The sequence below is a fragment of the Tauraco erythrolophus genome, chromosome 2, assembly GCF_009769465.1.
Source record: "Tauraco erythrolophus isolate bTauEry1 chromosome 2, bTauEry1.pri, whole genome shotgun sequence".
NCBI lineage: Eukaryota > Metazoa > Chordata > Aves > Musophagiformes > Musophagidae > Tauraco > Tauraco erythrolophus.
The window spans coordinates 2,518,156-2,537,377 of record NC_141466.1 but is presented as its reverse complement, the minus strand read 5'-3'; the positions used below and the strand labels follow the sequence as shown (position 1 = coordinate 2,537,377).

The following is a 19,222-nucleotide window of genomic DNA, read 5'->3' as shown; positions in this document are numbered from 1 at the left end:
CCCTAATCTACATCTCCCACAACAAAAGTTTTACCTCCCACAGCAGAACCAGCTTTAATTGGTTTTGAGCACTTTTCTTTCGAGGAGACTCTTGGCAGGCTGGTTGATTTATTCTAGTGTCAGACCTTTTAGTGGGTAACACCAATGCTACAACCAATTTTGTAATTTAACACAGACACCAGAATCTTCTGTCTTTGTCCTGGGGAAAAAAAAAAATAAAATCCCAAGCACGTATGTCTTCCCAAACGTATGTACGGATAAAAACACACGCACACAGCCACGCACCACATCCAGTGCATTAGTACAGAGGACAATTCTATTGATGGCAAGTCAACACCACAGTTTCTATTCTGATAAACGAAGTGCAGTGATTCTAATGACTAATCCTTAGTAATAATTAGTTGAAATATCTCCAACCCTTCCAACATTCCCTTAAAAGGGAACCTTAGATTGACTGTCTTTCTCCTTCATTGAACTTGGCTGTTACTGGCCACCAAGTCCAGATGTCACCTGCAGAAGACTGGTAGAAGGCTTGGTGGCGAAAGCCACCTTTCCTTAAGAACCCAGCCCAAATCGATTCTTGCTCTTCCACTTGTGACACAACTTGGACTTGCAGGAACTTTTCCCAGCAAAGATGCTAGCAGCTGGGATATATTTCCAGCTGCTTGCTGGTAGAAAGAACCAGGCAGGCAGACACGCTTTGGAGAAGGAATTATGAGTTGACTTTAGGACGCAGTGAGGAAGCCTAGCCTGACAGAGTGAAGAGATGCTGTACTCATCCTGCAGCTGGAGAACTTGAGGTCTCCAGAGGCAGTTATAACTCAATGAAGCAAGCTACAGCTACTGGGAATAAAAGCACAGTGTAAAAACCATGGAAGCCACTTCTGCAGGTAGAAACCCATACGCTCGGCTCTACCGGTGTGTGAGTAGCCACGTTATGAAAGAAGGAAGTCCATGTGGAGAAGTGAATACACGGACACTTAGGACTGGTGGGAGCTGAGACCTTGGAGGGCCACTCCTGATAGAACACTCCAATCCATATCACATTCAGAGGAAACTAAGTCTAAATAACACTGGAAAATCAGTTAACTTTCTCAGTGAACCATCCAAACCTCCTACTGGTATTCCAATTCACCCAAGAGAACAAAAAAAAGCTAATTTTGTTCTTGATTAATGAATCCTAAATCATATATTTAAAATACTGAAAGGTAGGAGTCTTCTTTTAAAAGCATTGGTTTTTGTAAATGAAGGGTCATTAACAGCTTAGCAGAACAGCATCACCTTCGTAACAGAGGACACAGCCAACAACTTCTGTTATTACTTGCCTAATCTCCAACACGAAAGGATGCTTGATTCCCAGCTTCTCTGGGAACAAAACGGGCAGAAGACTTTCCTCCTTAGCCTTTATGATCCTGATAAATTATTCTCCTCTTTCAAGGCATGAAGTGATTTCTTTAAAAAAAAAACCCACAAACATAGACATTGGGAAGTTCTGCTGCTGAACAGACACAAAAATGTATTTCTGTGAAAAAAATACTCACATGTGCAAGTGTCATATCTGTGTTTCCATTTACTTGTTCTCTTTTTCCTGAGATCTAGCATATACTTATTTTTTTCTACTCTAAAGATTTTCAATGAGAACCACAAGATAATTATCTGATGTCTCAAGTGATACTGTACTAAAGAAATTATGTCTACCTGAACTTCTTTAATAGAGTGATTAAGAAAGGATAATAAAATCAGCAGCAACAGATTAGGCAGCAGTACAGTACATTTCTCTTACAAGAACTATTCTCCTCAGGCATAAGGACAGCCTTGTAGTGATTACAGAGTATTACTGGAGAACTACATCTCAGATTTGCAAAAATTTGTGGGTTTAGAAAAAAATGCAGATCTTTTCTGCAGATGAAGTGCCCTAAACTCAGATTATAATGTATCTCCATAAAGCCCTATTTACTCTCCTGCTGACAGTCATCTCAGTTTGAGATTAAATAAAATCCAAACACTTTTTCTACATTCATTTCTGATTAATTTGTAGTTTCTTTAAACTATTTCCAAAAGTCACAAAAATAAAAGTAACAGTAGTCTCTAAGAAGCAACCTTGCAAACCAAAATTGCAAAGAATTTATTCCCATACTTTCCTGGCTCAAAGAACAAGATCAATAGATGGTAAAGGCATCACCTTGGGGGAAATGCACCATTTCTCAGCTATGTATTTGTATGACTCTGGTCATTTAACATGCATATTTACTGAGCTATGTATGATCACACATCCCACTTTGTACTTGGTATATCTTGCTCTATGGGTTGGAAATCAATCCTTTTATACTCCTTCCATTTCAATATTGCCAATAGGTCACAATGATATTCGTGTTTTATAAAGATCCTTGATGTTAGAAGAGGCAAAGGGACAACTGCCTTGTCTAAACATCCCCATGCACTTCCCTACACCCCTCTGCCTAAACACAGTCCAATAAATCAAACATAACACACTCTGCCTTGCTTTATCGCCCAAGTAACAGAAAACAAATGCCACCTTTCACGTCACGCGTGAATCATCTACTTTCTTCTCCATTAGAGGAACTAAAAAACATAATTCCTTTCTATTTACACCATTAAAACTACCCAGAAACCCTCACCGGTAAACGTTTTCATGACTACAGCATTAAAATGACCTACAAACATACCTCCTTTCTAACTTAAATGTTAGCTTTAAATTAGCTTTGGCTTTAAATTTTAGTGATTTCCGTTGTCTATCATGTATAAATACACTTGAGTGAGGTCAGAAAACACTCTTGACACGTTTGGGTAACAATAACAACAGAGCTCACAAACATCAGTATCAGCCTGCTTGAGCTCAATGTTTTTACCACTTTTTCAAAACCATAAATGCATTTGCTTTTTTTGCTTTTCCCTCTGAAAATCTTGGAAATTTGCAGACGCCACAAGGAACAATGCTGACACTCCGCAGTTGCACAATGTATTTTCATTTTCAAGATCACAAAGTACTCTCAAGCAGGCATGTTGGCATACGGAGCAAGGAAAACGCTTTCAAGGAAAACAGATAAGTTATCTGCTGCAGAGAAGAGCAAAATGAGACAAAACTAGTGAAATTACTAGCTCAAGTCACTCAAAGCAAAAATGCCCGACTGAGGAACACAAACTATCTTGATAAAAGGCGAAATTTCCCAAGCACTTCCCCTGAAATGAGGGGATTACTCAAGTTTTCAAACAACTGCACACAGGAACAGACGCTTTGAAGCAGGCTCGCAACACAAAACCAGCAATCCCTACTCGCACGACAGGGATTATTCCGTTTGGAGCTTGCCCTTACACTTAAACGGACAAAGAACTGACATTACTCACTTTTTTCCTGCAGTCATAAGTTGGCCACTCCTGAAAGTTGAAGCTACTCGAGCTCAGAAAACTTTTTCTTCAGTCGCCGCAAAAACTGATATAGAAACTCTGGTGATTTGTTCTCCTGTTTTCAGTAGAAAATTTACATATGAATTACACACCAAATTCCTTTGGTCTGATAAACTGTTCTGGACTCGCCTGAAGAAAATACTGCTTCTTCATTATCATCCTCCTCTTGCTATTCTTTGCTGTCTTTACAAAAAACCTGTACATCTAAAACCAGCAAGAGTAGTGGTAAGTCCATTTCTTGCCTTGAGTCTACGCACAGACACAGAGGTTTGGAAATACATCCCTACATTTCAAGGTCTTTTAGATTTCCAGATTTTCTGCCAGACAGGCTCACTTGTTAGTCACTGCCTTGTGTGTATTAACACAGTGATTTGTACCAGTCAAGAAATTATCTGATGCAATTCAGCTGATTCTCAAAGACATGAAAAACTGCACATAACAGCCTACATAAATGACTGATGTTCAGGACCTGACTGCAAGACCCAAATACCGAATTATTTCCTATTACTTTTCACATCCATTAATCACCATTAGATAAAGACCAAATGAACGTACACAGAGGCTAGAAACAGCACAAGAGTCACTTAGGTGTTTCCCATGATGGAATATAATTCAAAGATTGGTTTTGCACTCCAGAACACACACGCAAATATTTCATAACCGCACCACGTACGGGAATTCAGAAGAATCCTTACCTTACATAAAACAGCATTTTTAGTGAAAAGTCAGGCTATGCTAGTAGAAGGTGGCAGGAACCATGCCATCCTCCTTCGGCAGACTTTTCCAAACGCCCCTGTGTTCAACTGAGCCTAACTCTGCGCTGTTTTGTTTCCCCGAGAGGACCCATTCAGCACCATGTGCTCCTTTTCAGCTGTCAATAAACAGAAGCGGTGAATTCCCCGGCGCTTCACAAAGCTAGTTAGGCACAGCCATTCATTTCTCGAGGAAAACAGGGCATTGATTTCAGCAAATTCCCAGGGAGCAGCTCCAACAAAGAGATCAAAGACCCACCTCCTTTCCTGCACGGCTTTGGCCGGCCGGGCCAAGAGGAGCAGCGACAGGTTGCCCGAAGAGCGGGCTCGAGCCCCACCGACCACCGCGTGCTCCATTCACGTCCGTCGCCATCCTACATTCCCGGGACAGCCCCCGGCGCTAACCGTGACAAACCCCGACATTCAGGCAGCATAATATACTGCACGCTAGTTCATCCAAGGATAAAAAGAAAAACAAGCTCCGAGGGAAGTCCGCTGCTTCCCTGACCGCCCGAGCCTCAGTAGCTGCCAAACATTTTATAAGCTTCTCTTTTTTTTTTTCCTTAGCTTCTCCATCTGAAACAGAGAAGCGCTTGCTACCTCAAATTCATCGTGACGAAACTTCACTGGGATGTTGGCTTTTTTGGTTTATTTCCACAGGCTTGAAGACTTAGCTGCTGGAGCCTGAGGTCTGGCTGCAGCAGCCCTTGTATTGTGCAGCCATGACATTTTCTTTGTGCAATTTGCCCCAGACTGCAGTGGTTTTTTCCTAGGAATCTAAGGGGTTTTGTTCTGGTTTGATTAGATTTTTCTCTTTTTAATTATACATCTAGCCTTCATTAATGTGACCTGGAACAGGATTTTTAATCCTAGAATTTGACCTTGTACTGAACCGAGCGTTAGCGAAAGACGATGCTGTGGTCAGGGTTAGGGACTGGGTGGTTAGGCTACTACTCAACAGTAAGGGCCAGAGACTCTTCCCTGGTCCTGAGACCACGTGGCACCAGCTCCACGTGCCTAAAGACTCCTCATCTCCTTCCCTGTTCCCCTATAAACAGTTTGGTTACATCCAAATTCCTTTCCTGGAACAGAGCCTGGCAGATGTTACCCCCAAAACATGCCTTGGTGTTGCTTGTTAGTGTAGGCCAGTGCAAAGCTCATGGGCTGGCTCTGTGCTATTTATTTATATAAAAACAGACACAAAGATCTAGAGTCACTTCACCTATATACAGATTTGCCATGTTATTCTTTAGCGTTCTCCTGCGCGCTGACGTTCTTCCGAGGCACTATGTGGCCGTCAGGAACCCTACATGCACGTGTACTCCCACCAGCTGGAACCTGGGAAGTCCCCTCTGGTACTGGTAATGCCTCAAGGCTATTCACACGTCTCCAAGTGAGAAGACAAACGTTCATCCCTCTAGTATGACCGAGTATCACAGGACCTGCCGCAGCACAAGCGACACGATACTGAGAAGACCAGGAACAAGTGGAAGGCATGACTGATCATTGCACAGAAGATAGCTGAGAACACAAGGAAACAGAGAACCGCAGAATTATCTAAGTTGCAAGACATCTGTGGAGATCAAATAGTCCAACCTCTTGTTGAAAGCAGGACCTTAGATTAGCGTTATCCAGGGCCCTGTCAAGCCTTATCTCGAATATTTCCAGTGTGGGAAATTCCACCACTTCCCTGGGCAGCCTATTCCAATGTTTAATTGATCTCATGGTGAAAATGTCCCTTACATCTCGAATTATCTCCCCTAAAGCAACTTGTGGCCATCGCCTCTTGTCCTGTCACAGTGCATGCTCGGGGAAAGAGTGCTTCCACCTTCTTCTCCATAACCACCATTTTTGTACTGGAAGACCAACTAGATCCCCTTAAGACTTCTCCTCAAGCTGAAAACATCTAACTCCTTCAATCTCTTCTCCGGTGACAACTTCTCCAACCCACTGATTATCAGGAAAAGTGTGAGAGAGGTGCTGACACTGAGCTGAAGAGAGAAAAATTAAACTGCCAGGGCATAAATTTGCTCAAAAAAATCAAACCAGCTTAAACATTTGAGTAGAGTCGAGGAGTCTTATGTTGACTTTGATCAGGACCACTGTGCAGTCACCCTGCTCTCTCTCCTTTCTTTAATGTTCCACTCCTGACAGCAGTTTTGCCTGTTGTATACAATACAGTCAGGCATATTGCATTCCTTACTTTAGACTTCCCCCTGTATCTAAATGGCACTTAAGCATGCCCCAAAATTGCCAGTTAGCAGATAAAGCTCAAAAAAATGCACTTGCACAAATAACTTGAAGTACAGATATCACTTCCACAGATAGCTGCTATCTGCCAGTAAGCCACTGATATTTTTATATTTATTAACTGATTACAGTTATTGATCAAAAAAAAAAAATTTGTTTTCTTTGTTCCTCTGAGGAAGTATCGGAGTCTGAGAGGTTTCTGAAATTCCCCTCTCTTATACTGCAGCTGGGCAGCCCTCGGAGGCAAGGATAAGGAATGGCAGTGGATGCACTGGAGGGACTCCAAAAGAAGGCATGCAGATCAGATCAAGAAGCACAGAAAATGGCCTTAATGCTGCAGATAGCTTAGGCTGGAGGGAGAGAGGGCGAATATTGGGGAGACCTGAGCAGTAATTTTTTCGTGGCAGTTACGACAGCCAAGTATAAGGATATGCCACTTGTATATTCTCTGCTGTTGAAAAAGAAGGATGGATAATAGTGATGAGGCACGAGATTTGGATGTGACTTGGATAAGGATGCCTTGGGAACACAGGAGTTAAATTCACCAAGTGATTAAAAAACCCCGAGCACATCACTCAGTAGTAATCTGGGATGGTATTTGTGCCAAAGATAGATAAAACATTTTTGATGGAATTGTAATTTTAAGTCTCAATGAACCAGTCTGTTCTTACACATGGGCCAGATTTTTACAATTTTACTCATATTAAGTCATGCTTTACTCCAAGAATAATCCCGTTGATTATAATGGTAATATTGTTCCACAGATGTCTCAGAAGAAACGCAAACGTAAAAGCAGACTTTATACTTAAGATAAAAGACATCAATCATGAGCACATCTGGGAATCTGACAAAAACATATGGTACAAAAAAATCCCTGTGGGATGACGGAAATGTACTTACATAGCAGGTCTGTGGACATGTTTACAGATCAGGCAAGGGAAACCTATGTAAAATAAATGAAAAAAAAATGATCAGTTTGCTGAACTAGCACTATTCGTGTTTAAACCTCATGCTAGTTATCATACGCATAGTTTCTTAGTTCTTTAGGAAATGAGGAGAACCTAGGGAAATCTAACAAGGAAGAATTGCAATTTGTAAAGGAAAAGAGTAAATCCATCTAATTTCACTCCTTAATAAACGATTCCACTTCATTTCACAATGTGAACTGACAATATGAATGTAAAGCATTTTAATTAAGAGCAGTTCACCGTATCCCACATATTCATTAACATTTACGATAAAAACAGAATTTTGAGGCACTATGTATTTGACCCCATCGCATGCCATTCTGTGCTTAAGCCAGCTGTTTCTCGTGTTCATCCTATGAGTCCTCACCCCTGCAAAGTCAAAGGGAACATTAACCAGATAGAGGACAAGACATTTTATTTGCTCTCTTCAAAGACTTCTGGAGACTTCTAGCCTTCCACTGAGCACTGTTCATCTTGTTCCCTTCCCAGTCATCTGCTGGTTTTTGACTGAAATTTTACTATAAGCACATAGGAGCAGAGTCTGAGTTTTCTGTAGCTGTCTGAGCAGCCTCCAACACAGTGGGATCCTGATGTGTGGATAAGGCTACTTGGAGAAACAGAAATAATAAGATACATAAAAATCATAGAATCATGGAATGGTTAGAATTGGAAGGGACCTCAAAGATCATCCAGTTCCAACCCCCCTGCCATGGGCAGGGACACCCTCCACTACACCACGTTGCCCAAAGCCTCATCCAACCTGGCCTTGAACACTGCCAGGGATGGGGCAGACACAACTTCTCTGGGCAACCTGTGCCAGTGCCTCACCACCCTCTGAGTGAAAAATTTCCTCCTTATATCCTTATAATCTAAATCTCCCCTCTTCCAGTTTAAAACCATTTCCCCTTCTCCTGTCACTACATGTCCTTGTAAAAAGTCCCTCTCCAGCTTTCCTGCAGCCCCCTTTAGGTACTGGAAGGCTGCAATAAGATCACCCCGGAGCCTTCTCTTCTCCAGGCTGAACAGCCCCAACTCTCCCAGCCTGTCTCCATAGCAGAGGTGCTCCAGCCCTCGGATCATCTCCGTGGCCTCCTCTGGACTCATTCCAGCAGCTCCATGTCCTTCTTGTGCTGGGGATCCCAGAGCTGAACACAGTATTCCAGGTGGGGTCTCATGAGAGCAGAGCAGAGGGGCAGAATCCCCTCCCTCGCCCTGCTGCCCACACTGCTCTGGATGCAGCCCAGGACACGGTTGGCTCTCTGGGCTGCCAGCGCACGGTGCCGGCTCGTGTTGAGCTTCTCATCCACCAGCACTCCCAAGTCCTTTTCCTCAATCCATTCTCCGCCCAGCCTGTAACTGTGCTTGGGATTGCCCCGACCCACGTGCATAAGGGGGTATGCAAATAACAGTGTGAATCACATCAGCTTATGCCATTTTGTTGTGTCCTGGACAAATCCTGCAAATTTCAGGCAGTGTGTGAAGGTGTATGTATATAACTGAGGGTGAAAACTTGACTCTGATGAAGACAACAGTATTTTGTGGCTGACTGAAATAGGTCACAGAAAACATCTTCATTTTGAAAAATACTATGATCATTAATAAGATACTTCTAAATTAACTGGAGCTAGTTGGGAGAACTGAGGGAAGAGGGGTATGGAAGAAGGCAATAAAGACAACAGGAAAAATGGATGGCAAAGAATAATGAGAAGTGAGGAGGAAACAGACTCAAGGAGAGTAAAGGAGTGGTAAGATAAGGTGAACGTAGAGCACGATGAGGCAGAGAGGAGTCAGTGGCCTGATGATGAGACTTTACCAAGGAAGCAGCTGTGACTCAGCCAGGTTGTCCATAAGCAGGATGAGGAAGCTCAGATCCAGCTATCTGCTGAAATCTATGAGCACATTAGTGCCGTTTTCAAGTTTGAGAAGAATAAGATAAGGCTTCTAGTGATCCACTGCAAGCACCTAACCTACCATTTTAGCTTAAGGACATGCTGTTTGTCCCTGCATATAGAAGCAGCCGTGCTGAGCATTCCCCCAGCATTTACTAGCGATGATGTACATACAGATCATCACCACTGGGCAACAAAGCAAATATGCTGATTGCATTAGCAAGTTCTCAATCGATAAACTCACATATCCTCATTTAAGTGCTCACAGTCCCAAGACCAAGACCCACAAAGTTATCAAATCAGCCTTGCTATCTTACCCTGTGTCTCATCACAACATAAGCAAACTCCCAAGGATGGAAATTGTCAATCCTAGCATAAAAGACAACATGTAAAGAAAACATATTTTATAGATGCTCTGCATTCTGGAATTTGGAAGAGTTCTGATGTCAAAAATATAAAGAGCTGCCTGGTCTTTCCTTCCCACGTGCTTAAACATGTCTTTCAAGCCTATGCTGCCTTCACCAAACAGAAGACAAGTACAAGCTTTGCATTTTAACAAGTGATTTGCAGTGGTGGGCGGTGAGGAGTAGCTGACAGGTATACTGGAGTCTTTATTGCAGAAAATTCGTATTTTCAACACAAAACCAAAAAGATTCCTCCCACCTTTGGTCTGCGCACATTCCCTAAAATCAGTGGGACAAAACTGACAGGGAGCAGCTCATCAGAGACATTCAGCAGGGAAGACACTACAAGGAAGGATGCTTCAATTGCCCCTGCACAAGCATCCTGTGTCTTTTTGAGGTGCCCTAGAACATCTGAAGCACCCACATGAAGCTGATAGCTACAATACCAGTTTTACAGGAAAAAAAGAGGCCCTCCTGGACCAGGAGCTAGAAGCCAGGCAGGGCTACCTAGGGCATGTCAGACAGTGCTAGATGCTTATGTTTCAGTAAATTAATCAAGTCTACAGTATTGCAGTTTGTCTGGTTTTACGAGAAGCCAGGCAGAGAACAGGCAGGCTGCTGGTCCATCGCTTCTGTCTTGAGATCAAGGGGACTGCAGACGAGGCACGAAACACAAGTGCCAGCCCATCAACTTCTCTTCTGTAACCCCTGTCCTCTGCCTCCAGCGAACATACAGCTTTCAAACTGGCTTTTGTCTCTGACTGGGGCTGCGTGTAGATGCGAGAGAGAAGCAGTGAGTCCTCTTTCCAGGTGAAAATAGCCATGCTGAGAGCAGGCTTTCTAAGCTGCAAGTGTCTTAGCCTGATTTCCATCAGTCAGAAAACACTTCTTTTCTGAAAAAAAACCCAAAACTACTCTGCAGTTTGACTTCATTCTGGCTGAGAGCGAGGCACTTGTCTGTGGTGTTAATTTCTAAGAATTTAGGCCTTGCAGAGGGAACAGTGGACTTTAATGGCATCCATATGTGACTCTCCAAATGCCAACCAGTGTCATCCCCAGACACAGCAGGCTGCATGTTGTCACTGTCAGAGCAGTGCCCCTCAACTAATAAAGATTTCATCCCCCCACTGAATTAGTAGGCAAAATGATTTAATTGTGCTGGCTTTCAATCTGCAGGGAAATTACCTGGTAAACCATGGTAAACCATCACAACACAACAAGCTCTCCCATTCCATATGGTTTGAGTCAGCACTGTACCTTCATCCTCCCACATCTGGTCTGCAGCAGTCTCCTGTCACGAGAAGATCCAGCCTCAGTCCATCCTCTCCCTGTATCCCACACACCTGCTATCCGGACATGTTTCAGTGACACTGTGGTCCATGAACACCCCAATTAAAGTCTGGAGCAATTGTTCTGTGGTGTCACTTTGGTGGTAGAGGGGGGGGCATGGAGGAGGAGGAGTACATACAGTAGCTGGGACAGAAGACCACACTTCTTGACACAAAGACTGTGATAGATCAGAATGACATCAGAGAGACTCAGATGAAGAGCAGCACAGCCCAGAGCAACACAAACACCTACGAGACACCTCTGCTGCATTCAAAAGGCTAATGTGCTGCTGGGGTGGGGGCAGCTATCAGAAGCATGAGGAGGTTCTCCATTCACTTATTACTCAGAAAAGGCTACAAAAACCACAGCCAAGAAGTGTTATTGCACAGGTTGGCTCTTCCCTCCCATCCCATTTGCCCATGCTGACAAGGTTGCCTTCTCCTGCGGTAGAGAGCCAGGAAGGAATCAGCCTGTGACACTACCATCTACCTGCTGCCCCTCACACCATTAAAGGTGCTTACGAGTACAGGCAGTTCACCTTGTACAGACCTCTACTCCTAACGGTCCTCCTAGGACGTGGTCAAAGGTACAAGACTGCTGCAGAAGATTTGCCCCAGAGGAAAAGGGTACAATGCAGAGGATAACCATAAATCACCAAAGTGTTTTTCTTCACAAGCCATCAAAGCCAGAGAAACTTTCTCTTTTTTTTTCCCCCTGTATGGTCATCTGATGAAGCAGCAATAGCAGAAGTATCTCCATAGTGCCCAAGTCCAGCCCTGGGGAGGGCACAGAGACTACAGACGAAGAGAGTCCACACCTGTGAGGTCATCCCAGTCACTGCAACACAAGCCACTTGCAGAAGGACAGAGCACCAAGCGCACCAATACAAGGAACTGCTCCTCTTCTAGCAGCCAGTCAGGATGTTCTGACGGGGTGAGGATAAGCACGGCAAGGTGTATTTCCAGAGGCAAGGGAGTGTAAGCAGAACTACAAGCTCCTTCATAAGCTATGCCAGCTCTTCCTCAGTTACCCTCAACATGGACCGTCTGTCCTCCTAGCTGCAGAAAACCACCACCATAAATCCCTGCTTCAAGGTCAGCTCTCTGGTGCATGAGGGTACTTGGCGAAGTGCACTGCCCCCCAACCAAGGGAGCTCCGACACACGCAGAGTCATAGAACCATAGAATGGTTTGGGTTGGAAGGGACCTCAAAGATCATCCAGTTCCAACCCCCCTGCCATGGGCAGGGACACCCTCCACTACACCAGGTTGTCCAAAGCCTCATCCAACCTGGCCTTGAACACTTCCAGGGATGGGGCAGTCACAGCTTCTCTGGGCAACCACTCATGGTTGTCATCCACTCAACCAGTCATGGCAGCCACTCATGCTGTGCCAGGCACAGTGCCTGGTGGTTTATGGCCACATCAGTCACTTGTCAATCTAAACACAGGTGGTCGGCCAGTGGCCACGCTGGCCTCAGTTTAACAGTCCCATTGGCCAATCTTCTGTGTTTTTACTCCTTGTAAACCACACTGACGTTCCGCATTGACCTTTATATGAAGAGTCACAGATATATTGGCCAAATTTGCTCTGCTGCCCATACAGCCAAAAGAAGTAATCTATGGTTGCTCTTAAATACTGCCCTTTCTCATCAATGAATGAGCAGAAGAGGAGAAGGAGCAGAGTGGGGTATGTTTCCCACACATGAAAATTGCAGCCCCGAAAATTTGAGGAAAAGCCTTACGAGGTTCTTACAGGCTTTCAGGTGTCAGGGAATTAGTTTATGCATTTAGGTTGAATAGGACTTGATGGGTTAAGTATAACAGATGGTTTAACAGTCTACAGACAGCAAAGCAGTGACTACAGGCATGTTGGATGATGAAAAGTTCAGTACTTTGTGGTGGTGAAAAGTGGTTATGTGCTGGTTAGAGGAAGTGAAGGTGGGTTCTGCGCTGCCTGTCGAGGAGAAGGACATGTCGCAGAGTATATTTGTGTAGGAGCCAGGTTTCGTTTTTCTTAGTTGTTCCACCATTGCCACAAATTTACAGATTACGCGTTTTGTGTTTTAGAAGTGACTGTAGTGGGCACACTGTGGACATGTGTGACTTGGGATGGGTACACACTGTGGTGGGATTGCCCTGGAGCATTGAGGGTCCACAGTAGGAAAGGCAATACCTCTCACCCCCTCTGTTCTGATGCAGAGGACGTGGGAGTAATGAAATCGGACAGCCAGTTTCCAAGTACGGTCCATGAGGAGGACCTACGTGAGGATCAGGGTCACTGCCGCACCAGAGGAAAGGTGACTCCTGCAAGGGAATGCACAAAGGGAAACCAGCCCGCACAGGATCTCTGGGGCTGTTCATGATGCACAAGACACCTGTGAAGGCTGCCAACAATGGCCTTGATAACTACCTTCCTTACCAGTGGCGGCGGGAGGGACAGAAAAGGCTCCACTTTCTACCCCTCCTGTCCCTGGCTAAGATTTTCTGAACGCAGTTCTCACCCAAAGTCCTGTACCCACTGCAGGTCACTGCAGATTTCTAGAGGATGACACAGTTTTATCAACCAGTCCTTGCTTCACCAGCTCTGAAGTCCATCTTCACCAGAGACAACAAACTCCACGGCAAGAGAGGCCAGGAAACCGCTCTGTGAGGGACCTTTGCAACGTCTGCAACGTAAGACTACAGAATTCCTTCCATCGCTTTCTGCACAAAAACAATGTCAAAAACCAATGACAACTGTCAGCACAGGCATACTCTTTCTAATGATCTGACACTATATGGCTCAAAAAACGCACTTTGGTTTCATGCTCGTGCCAAAGAGACGCATTAATCAGTCACCAGAAGACTCTTCTGACGCTGTGAAGTCACCTGTCCACCTTACTCATGCAGTCAAAAAGAGGATATACCTGGAAGAACGTCCAGGACAATCCATTTACAGAGTCACAACCGCCCCATGTAGACGACATTGTTATCTAAGTACCTTTTATCACATTTTAACTGAGTAAAGGTAAAACACAAGTAAAAGCATTTTTTTTCAAGACATCTATGGTAAGTAATACGGTTGCAGATGTCTTTAAAATACACAAGCCAAGACGTGACAGGAAAACCACACTCAACCTACTTACACTGAGATTAAATCAGGAAGGACTCTCTTCCTCCATTACAGAAATCGGTTGCCGGAGTTTAAATTTCAGCGTACTTTATGCCTCAGCTTGCATCCACCAGAAGAAAATATACCTTCAGGAGACAACACATCTCTTACACGGCATTACCATTCCACTAGTGTCCCTACTCGTTCTCCTTTGGCTACTGCTAGTGCTCATGCTGGGCTAACTGCTTTTCTGCTGACATAATTTCTCTTCTCCCAAATTCATGAACAGGAAGGAAAATCATAATTATACAGAAATTATTGAAGTATTAATGGAGTAGAAAAATGAATATACAGGGCCAAAATCTCCATTCAGGGATTTGCTGAAGTTTGTGTTAGTCCCACACCTGTGTTCACAATCAGGATTTGGTACATGCCAAGTACAACTCATCAAACATGCCCAGCAGTGAAATTCCATGCATTTTGTAACTACCACATGTAGAGTCCCTCACTGGAGAAAACAGGAAATTATAAATCATTTTCTAATTTATCATATAAAATAGCATATACTTATACTTTTACAAAATTACGTATTTTTCCAAATCATGGAATTATTTTATAATTATAAACCAGAATAACTCTTTTGCCATCATGTTTTTCTTTACGCAGAGGATTCCACATCTTTATCTTGATTAAGCAAATAACTTGAGCAGTGCAACACCCAAACACTTGTGCCCCTGATCCAGAAACGTGGCTCACTGATATTGCAGAAGTGCTTCAACTGTAAGTCTTATTTGTGAATGTAAAAAATAGTCAAGCCTCAAAGTTATATATGGAACATCTCTCTCTTCCAAAGGACTATGCAGATGTGCACAAAGCCACAAAGCAGACTGTGAGTGGATAAAAGTCACGCACTCAAGGAAATGTTTTCTCTAATGTGTTTACTAAGGATATTTCCAACACTTTCATGATATTGTTTTGAAGTGTGTATATACACACACAAATACTATACAAATGTATAAACTAGTGCTGCTGCTGAAGGAAACTTTGTAACTATATAATTTAATATATAGTTAATATATAGTTTAATAACTATATATTTAATCTACAGATTAAATGCGTTGCTGTGCAAGCAACCAAGAGTACTGTCGCTTTCCAGTGACTTCAGGAGGTCAGGCAATCAGACATCCAACTGACTTTGATAATTCTGGAAGCAGTGGGCTATTATTTTGCCAAAGCTATAACTTAGATCCATGAAAAAGTCCTGCCTTACCATTCCTTGCCCCAACTGATCAATATTCTAAGCTGGCTACTGTCACCTCCACATGCATCATCATCAAATGATGAAAGGGTTGTCAGCCACTGGAATAGGCTGCCCAGGGAGGTGGTCGAGTCCCCATCCCTGGATGTGTTTAAGAATAGGGTGGATGATCTCCTTAGGGGTATGGTTTAATGGGGATTAGGGATGGTTGGACTCGATGATCTCTAAGGTCTTTTCCAACCTAGAAATCTAAGAAATCTATGAAATATGGTCCACATATGCACCTGGTCTATCCAAGTCTCTTTTCAGTTTAAAGCAAAAAACCTATTTTCATTAAAAGCAAATGCGTTTTATATCCTGTGTCCTGGTAGCAGAAACACAAAGATCAACAAATCCTACTCCTTGTTTCCACGCAAGTTTTTCCTGTTCTGAAGTATGGCACCGTCTCTCATCGTCATTTTCCTAGTCTTGTATCACTTGATGTTGGTCTGTTTTGATCAGCAAAAGACCTTCAGCAGTCAGGGCACCGAGTACAAACCTTTGCCCATCTCCAGTGCCCTGATAACAGAAGAAATGCTATTAAACAGTATTTTTAAAAAGTGAAAGTCACAAAAGGGAGACAAATCCCTAGGGAACGATACGGAATGGCATCTCATGCCAGTCTGCCTTACTGAGGGCTGCTCTTGTTTGGCTTTGCAAAGCACTCAGCATTTTGATTGCGATCCAGCAAAGCATTTCTGCATTTCCCATGTCTTTCCACCATTGTCTTGCAGGGAACTATTTGTACACGTGAAGACAAACCTACACTTTGTATTTTGCTGGGTCAGGATCAAAGCACCAATCATCTTTCTGGATCCTTGTTTTGTTATGAGAATTGGTTAAAATAAGTTAAAAAAAAAAATCATCTTAAACGTGTGAATTTTAAAAAGCCTCAAGACCCAGGAACATTCCTAAAATAATTTGCATTCCACAGCAGGGGCAAAATCATTTCCATTTCAATGAGCCTGTGGAGAGGACTCTGGTCTACTTGCTGAAACTCAGGCCTGAATCCCGGCACAAAATAAACACCCAGCCCACTTGTATGAGGCCATGGGGAAAAAGCACTTTCTCCTCTTGGCTAAACTCCTTCCATCCCTTCGGGCCTGCATCCCAACACTCATTTCAGGAAGGGCACTGCCACTCCGCTCCGCCGGACAGGCCGGTGGCAGGGAGATCTCCCTTCCCTCCCCTTGCCCCATCCCTGGAAGTGTTCAAGGCCAGGTTGGATGAGGCTTTGGGCAACCTGGTGTAGTGGAGGGTGTCCCTGCCCATGGCAGGGGGGTTGGAACTGGATGATCTTTGAGATCCCTTCCAACCCAAACCATTCCATGATTCTATGATTCCCTGCATCCACCTCCGGCAAAGAGTCAGCAAGTCTCCTGCAGCTTCAAGAAAGGTCTTACGAAAACCTTGGCTTTACCACTATCTCCTTTCATACTGTTGCTACGAATAAATCGCATTGGCAGCTGCCAGCCTTGCCAATGCAGTGAGCTAAACCCACAGCAGAGACAGACACACTCCTGCGCGGAGAGGGAGATGCACATTTAGCCAGCAACGTCAGTAGATTTCAGGAAGTCCTAAAACCAGATTTTTCATCTGGAAACCACCACCCCACCTCGCACACCTTGCTTAGATTATGGTAATCTGAAACCTCTCAGCCTCAGATACTCACAGAATTTGTACACACCTACACCATCACGCAGACGTGTCCTACAGCACAATTTCAATAATGTGTGCAATGTTACTGCTATATTAAGTAAATAATAATAATATTCAAATTATTTGGTCTAATTTCGCTTTCAGAGTCTTGCTCTCACCTTTTAGCAGCTTTAAATTACAAGGCTGGGAAATGACCACTTCATTCAGAAACTAGTAAAACTGGGAATGTTCTACCCGGCAAAGGATTTCAGGTCAAGAATACTGGTATTTTTACAGGTATTTCACATGCAACATACCATTTAATGGTGATTTTAACAGGTTTAGCAGTTTTGTCTCTTTAGCTGCTTTGTAAAAGCTGGATGTCTCTACACATAAGTTATGTATCAAAGCATAATTAATGCTCTTCCAAAATATGCCTCACTTTGTTAATAGCATCTGGGCTAGTACAAATGTTTTCTTTCCTCTGTCCACTCCTAAAGGTCTCAGACTTAGAGAACTGCTTGAGTCTGAAGGAAGCAACGATAACATTAATACATCCTTAAAACCCCAACCAAAGCATAAGCAAAGAGTTTTCACTAAGAACTCTACAATAATCAAGGCAGACAGACAACAGTAGCCGATTTAATTAAACACCACAAGCCTTGCCCTGGATAACAGCTGCCCATCACATCCCTCAGTTTGTTTGCCGTAACCTGCACACTCAGATTTTCTGCCAACAGCAGCTGGATTTGCCAACAGCAAACTTGGCAGCAAAGCCACCCACGTCCCTTCTCTCTTGTTCGCACGTGTGGACTGGCTAGAGTTGGGTACCGCATGAAAAATGCAACCCACCCCTTCATATCACATGGATGCAAAGGACAATTATTAAAAATAATTTACTGAAATGGAGCCGTTACATTCAATCATCAGGGATTAATTCTGTTGGAATTTAACTGTAACTTCAGGAGCAATTTCTTACTGCCTTTTCTTAAAGAGTATGTTAATTTTAGGGGCTATATTTTTATAGGAGTGCTTAGAATGCCTACGGTGCACAACTCTCAAAAAAATCAAAATCCTCCAAATACTGCATATATACTTGATTAAAGAAAGCTGTACACATTCCCAAATATTACTTAGCTATTTCCTTAATTTTTCCTTTGATCATGAAGCCATATGATAATTCCAAAAATCACCAAACTGTGGCTCACATGTTACTGCTGAATAAATGTCAATACAGATGCAGATTCAACACAACGAGTCACAATTCATATTCTGCACAGTAACTTGCTTCTTAGCCAAAGGAGAGAGAAGAAGTTGCTCCCCACTGTCAGCTGAAGATCAGTTGAAACCTCTTGTTCTTCCAGACTGACAGCTCCTAACACAGAGCTGTAACTGGAGTCCTGTCTTTCAGAGGTCTGGATTGGAAAAATCCAGAAAGCTGGAGACGGACTTCTTACAAGGGCATGTAGTGATAGGACAAGGGGCAATGGATTTAAACTGAAAGAGGGCAGATTTAGATTGGATATAAGGAGGAAATTTTTCACTCTCAGGGTGGTGAGGCACTGGAAGAGGTTGCCCAGAGAAGTTGTGGCTGCCCCATCCCTGGAAGTGTCCAAGGCCAGGTTGGATGAGGCTTTGGGCAACCTGGTGTAGTGGAGGGTGTTGCTGGCCATGGCAGGGGGGTTGGAACTGGATGATCTTTGAGGTCCCTTCCAACCCAAACCATTCCGTGATTCTATTGGAAGCCACCTTGGTAACTGGATGGTACACAAACCTTCTTGGGATCCTGTGCCACTTCTGGCGTGTTTCTTGGACAACAATCCCAAACACGTGGTGTTACTTGGGTAGTGTTGGTGCTTGTTTAAAATTTCATCCTGCACAGTAGTGTTAGTTCTACCCTTTTCTCCAACAAAACTGAAACTTGACCAAATTAAAGGAGATTGGCTGTTGTCTACGCAAGCTGCTTCTTCTTTTTTCAGTGCAGGAGAATGCAAAAGGAATTACGAAACCAGAATAACAAGGCCAATGCTGAAGAGCCCTGTAGAGACTGGTTAGGGAAGAGTTCAGCCACTACTTGCACAGAAACGAGAAAATAAACACTTAAAAATACGTGACCATTAACTCCCTTATCACTGCTAAATTAGGAACTTGAAATCATAGAATCATAGAATGGTTAG

General features: G+C 43.5%; 1 protein-coding gene across 1 annotated transcript in view; it reads right to left on the bottom strand.

The window, feature by feature from the left end:
- Nucleotides 1–13,049, bottom strand: part of PLAGL1 (PLAG1 like zinc finger 1) — a 32,073-nt gene extending 19,024 nt beyond the window's left edge. Inside the window, exons 1-2 of the mRNA XM_009984066.2 lie at nucleotides 12,912–13,049; nucleotides 4,438–4,552 (exon numbers count right to left, since the gene is read on the bottom strand). Coding sequence (XP_009982368.2) covers nucleotides 4,438–4,552; nucleotides 12,912–13,049 — 253 coding nt within the window. The remainder of the gene's footprint in view (nucleotides 1–4,437; nucleotides 4,553–12,911) is intronic.
- Between the last annotated feature and the right edge of the window lie 6,173 nt (nucleotides 13,050–19,222).